The sequence below is a fragment of the Galeopterus variegatus genome, unplaced genomic scaffold (genome assembly GCF_000696425.1).
Source record: "Galeopterus variegatus unplaced genomic scaffold, G_variegatus-3.0.2 Scaffold3016, whole genome shotgun sequence".
Taxonomy (NCBI): domain Eukaryota; kingdom Metazoa; phylum Chordata; class Mammalia; order Dermoptera; family Cynocephalidae; genus Galeopterus; species Galeopterus variegatus.
In genome coordinates, this window is record NW_007729127.1 from 209,725 (window position 1) to 214,798 (window position 5,074).

The 5,074-nt window shown below is 45.7% G+C and overlaps 1 protein-coding gene across 2 annotated transcripts in view; it reads right to left on the reverse strand.

Annotated features, from left to right (window-relative positions):
• Positions 1 to 3,716: 3,716 nt before the first annotated feature.
• Positions 3,717 to 5,074, reverse strand: part of TMEM44 (transmembrane protein 44) — a 38,471-nt gene continuing 37,113 nt past the window's right edge. For both annotated transcript variants that reach the window (XM_008583728.1, XM_008583729.1), the window contains one exon: positions 3,717 to 3,831. In XM_008583728.1, the coding sequence (XP_008581950.1) occupies positions 3,721 to 3,831 (111 nt within the window). In that variant the 3' untranslated portion in view covers positions 3,717 to 3,720. The remainder of the gene's footprint in view (positions 3,832 to 5,074) is intronic.

Sequence of the window (5,074 nt, forward strand, 5' to 3'; positions counted from 1 at the left end):
CCTGCCGCCAATACCGGCAGCTGATGGAAAATTTCCAACGGAATTGGCAGGGTAAGCCGAGTTCTCCCAGTGACAGGTCAACGAAGGCTCTTGAAAAAGTTTAACGCTGTTTAGTGGAGTGTCCTGCTCAAAAGCAGCAGTCCTGAATGCCCGGTGCCTTGTGTGGCTTTCAGAATTAGGTAAAGAAAAAGCAGGTTAAATGTTCTCCAAGCCATTGGATCTAGCGCCATTCCTTTAACTTCCTCTCTAAGATCGCCCCTCTCACCTGGTGATCTTTGGAATACGGGACAGGCATGTTTAACTTCAAGACATCTTCCTCAGTATTTGCAGTGTATCTTGAGTTCGTTCAAAGCAGAGCCTCCTCTACTAAAGCATCGACCTGAACGTCAGGGGGAAAAAATGTAAAATGGAAGAGAGTAGGGCAATGCCTACACAGTTGGAAAATGTGGAGGAGAATGATCAAGAAGGGACTGAAAAAGAAGCGCAGAGAATCTTGGAAGTGTTGCAAAGTTATTCTGGAGACACTCCTAAGACTCCTCTATCCTTTTCCTTAGTGGTTGACACAGATTTTGTTTTAAATGAATGGTAAAATCCAAACAGAAAGAAATGTATATTACAGTGAAACCTATTTTCAAAGCATATATGAAATTTGTTTTATTATAATGGCTCTTTCTTGAGTGTTTATAAAGATGTCAGTCTTTTTTGGGAAACAAATTCACTGGCATATTCATAAAAGAGAAAAAAGGAAAGAAATCTGCTCTTTCATTTTACAGATGAGGAAACTGTGACCCATAAAGGGAAATGACAAGGATCACACTGAACCAGACCTAGGAACTGGAGCCCGGCCATGCTCCTTGGCCCAGTGCCTCTCCTTACTCATACCCATTGTAACAAATGTGTGTCATCAGATGATGCCCGTAAATCTCTTCATCATACTGAAGTTCTGGAGGGACACCAGGGGATTATTTCTTCAAGATCTAGAAAGACTTTTTTTTTTTTTTCTCTTAAGATGACCGGTAAGGGGATCTTAACCCTTGACTTTGTTGTCATCACCACGCTCAACCAGTGAGCCAACCGGCCATCCCTATATGGGATCCGAACCCGGGTCCTTGGTGTTATCAGCACCACACTCTCCCGAGTGAGCCACGGGCCGGCCCACTGTGCTTTGCTTCGATACTTTTTGACTGATAGTGCATGTGTCCAGGAAGTATAGGGAGGAAGGAAACTAATCCCTCTTCAAAGTCTACATTGAGTCAAGCATTATGTTATGCAATTTTACATAGGTTAATTTACTTAGTCTTCGCCACAGGCTTTCTAGGTAGGTATTATTCTCATTCTATCTCAGGAGTTCACAAAGGTCAGGTAACATGCTCTGAGGTACGCAGACAATAGGCAGCACAACTAAGACTGTATTACACCATCTCCCATCTCCAAATGAGTAGGCAGGAGATGATGATTACAGTTTGTTCCCCAGTCCCTCCCCAGTGTAGATAACTACTTGCAGTGCTCAGTGGGGTCATCAGGGCAAGTAAAATCTATTGCCCTCCCAGCTTGACTAATAGGTAGGGATGAAGCTGCAACGGAGGCCCTCTCCTACTTGGAGAAAGGCATTTTGGTTGGCACCTCTTCACAAAGGCTCCAGAGTTTCAGAGCTTTGCATATAGACAGATTCTCATTGAACAATGAAGCCAAACTCTGCTTCCAAAATTCCCAGTTTGATGGTTCACTGTGGATGAAGAGACTTAAGACTCAGCTTTGAGACTAGCTGGGATCACACTGACAGGAACTAGTTTGTGAAGGGAGGACTCTGGGATGATGGGATCTATAGAGATAGAGATACTTGGATAGATACTTGGACCTCAAGTAGCTACTCAGTCAGGAAGATCATTTAATGTTCTCGAGGGAATGGCCACATCCACCAAGATCCAACCAATTTCTGGTGTCCCAGGGAGAATGATCTAACCATCCCCCTCCCCAGGGGGGATGTGCTAAAGGCAAACTCCAGAGGTGTCCTATTCCCATGCCTTCCACCTTCCTACACATGAACTTCCTCCTGCCCTGCTGTTAGCACTCAGTACCCTTTACATTAAACGTGTTCCCCATGTTCACTCTGTAACCATGACTCTGCTTCCTAAAGAGTGGCCATAGCAATGAGAAACTTACCAGTCAGATGTGGCATACCTGAAGCAAGTCAGTCCCTTTCCTACTCGTATCTTCCACGGCTACTTGTTGGCCACAGAAGCATCAACTCCCTAGCCTCCATGGTCTCATTTCTTTACAGCCTCTTCCCACCTCCTGCAGTCCATACTGTGCCATCCATCCTGGCCACATCAGATTTCTCCTTCCTTGACTACATTCCTCCCTCCCCTGCCTTCAGTTCTGCCTACTGTTTCATCTTCTGGAATGCTTTTCTCCCCCCAACCCTGGGCATCCATTCAAATCTTCTGCCCTCAAAGTATAGCTTCAGTGGTTAAGATCACAAAGCAAAGCTGACTTCAGCAAACTTTGCCTTTCAAGAGAACCAGGGGCCAAAGCAGTTCAGGTAAAGGGGATAAATAAAACAGCTTTAAGTTCACTTCCTGTTCAGGGGTCACTCAGGAGATTAGGATCTATGCAGAGACCACAAGAACCAACTGGCTTCCCTTCCTTATGCTGCTGGGACTTGCACTCCCCCTGAGGATAAACTGGGCAGCTGCAGCTGAGTCACACAGGCTGTTGTGGGCCAGCCAGGAGCAGAGCTGTTTCTTGGCATTTCTCCCAGTTCTCTTCATGGCAGACTTCTGTGACTATGCTGGGATTCAGATTTGTCACTGTACTCCACAGTGAGAGACTTTAATTCATTCCCTCAAACTTTATTCACTCCAGTGTTTGCTCCCACCTTAGTCCCATTCCCTCACCCTTCCCCTCACTCATGATCACAGTATCACAGTAATCCTAAAATGAGATTGCTGTTAGAATTTAACACTTCCCACCGTGCCTTTTACCCTTTGCATGCTTTAAGTCCCCCACTCCTGCAAACTTTGCCTTAGCACACTCCTTGTCGGGTTGGAGGAAGTTCTGGTACCTAGAGCAATTTGCTTTGCTTGTCCTTGCAATACCAGTGATCTCACATGCATGAGGTTGACTGTTCAGTCCTATCTATAACTTCCAGCAGATAACCCAAGTGGGTGAGTAGAGGGCAGGAGCCAGGTCCCATCAGTTCCTGTGTATGTGTCCCAGGCTCCCCAGCACGTGGAGCTTTTATCTTACCCTTTTATCTCCTGGGCTTAGCCAGGTCTTGCAGAATGGGCTCTGCTGAGATCCAAATACATTAGCCGTTTGTTAGGAGAACTCAGTCCTAGCACTTAGCAGGTTTTCAGTTTATGGTTAGATCTCAAGGGAACAGAGCAAAAGGGGAAAAAAGAAAAAGAGGGTTCAATGATCTTTGGATGAAGGGTTATCTTTACAAAGCAAGAGCCATCTGTGAACTTCAAATCTTCAGAATGAACTCTGGGCATATCCAGGTCTGTGCACAGGACCCAAAGTCTCAGCTCCATCTAAGCCATGATATGTAGACCAGCCAAGCTCAATGACAGCTCCTGGTTCCTCCCTTTCCTGGGCAGCTTCTGCAGCAGCTTAAATTCTTGCCACGGGTGTCACTACAGGTTGATCCCTGCTCAGTTACTGACAAATGCCTGACCTTGGGCTCCGAGTTGATGGGCTAATCAAGCCCAGAAAGTGTTAATCATCAGAGGTCAAATCCACTGGCCTCAAAGAGCCCTTGTGCACCTGGGATCTGAGCATCTCCATGTTGTCTTTGTTCTCTTCAAGGCTCATGTCGTCAGGGTCCCACTGTGGAGAAAAGACACAAAGGGTACCTGGGTGGAACAGATCCTTCCCATCTATTACAATCCCCCACCCAAACAGCAGCTCCAGTCTGGTTCTCATGACCCAGGCACAGACAAGGACAAGTTAACCAGGCTAGTGTTTCTAGGACCTAAGGGGACAAGTTTAACTTTAAATTAAGGAATTAATGAACAGCCACCCTGAACAGACCAACCCCACCTGTTTTTCCCCCACTGTTCCCCACTTTCACCAAGTCCTTATCTAGTGAGACTGAGTCATGTTCCCTTTATTCTGAGAATTCTTACCTCCATGCCAAACTTATTCCTGGAAAAGACTAGGCAAACTCAACCCATTCTTTATGGCCCAGGTAAATAGCTCCTTCTCCAGGAAGCCTACCTTTATTGCCTTAGTCCACTGAACTCTTACCCGCTTCCCTCTGTATTACCTATACCAGTCATTTGCACCTGAGCATGGACAGCCCTGGCCTTTCTTTGGACATCTCTGCCTTGTTCTCTCAGACGGTGAGCTCCTTAAGAGCAAAATACAGGTCTGCCCTTACCACCTATATTGTGTTTCCTCTAAACTTGAGGCTGCAGATTTATTAAAAACAATACTTAAAACCCAGTTCAGGGCCGGCCCGTGGCTCACTCGGGAGAGTGCGATGCTGATAACACCAAGGACCCGGGTTTGGATCCTATATAGGGATGGCCGGTTCACTCACTGGCTGAGCGTGGTGCTGACAACACCAAGTCAAGGGTTAAGATCCCCTTACCGGTTATCTTTTTTTAAAAAAAAAAAAACCCAGTTCAGAGTGGTGGGCACTCCCAGTGAATATTCCATCACTCTGACTCAGATAATTATGGGAAATTGAAATTTGCAAGGTTAAGAGTGAAAGATTAAAAAGAATGAGCATAAGCATTGATGAAGCTCTTTGCAAAGTCCTCCTATTATTCTAATGTGATGGATTAGGGAGAGAACTTTGCACATGGGTCAAGATCAAGGGGATCCTTAGTGCCACCTTTGAAGTTCCAGCCACAGACGCAAGTGAGGATCGGGCTCAAATCTTCCTCTTGTCACCAACTTGCTTTCTCTTCCTTGGAACTCAGTATCCCCATGTGTAAGCTGTAGTGTTGGATCAGCAATTAGATAATAAGATCTCTTCCATGTCTAAACTTCTATGACTGATGATTCTGAGTCATAAGGTCACATTTGACAGTATCAGGAGACCCAGGAAATAACAAGCAAAGGC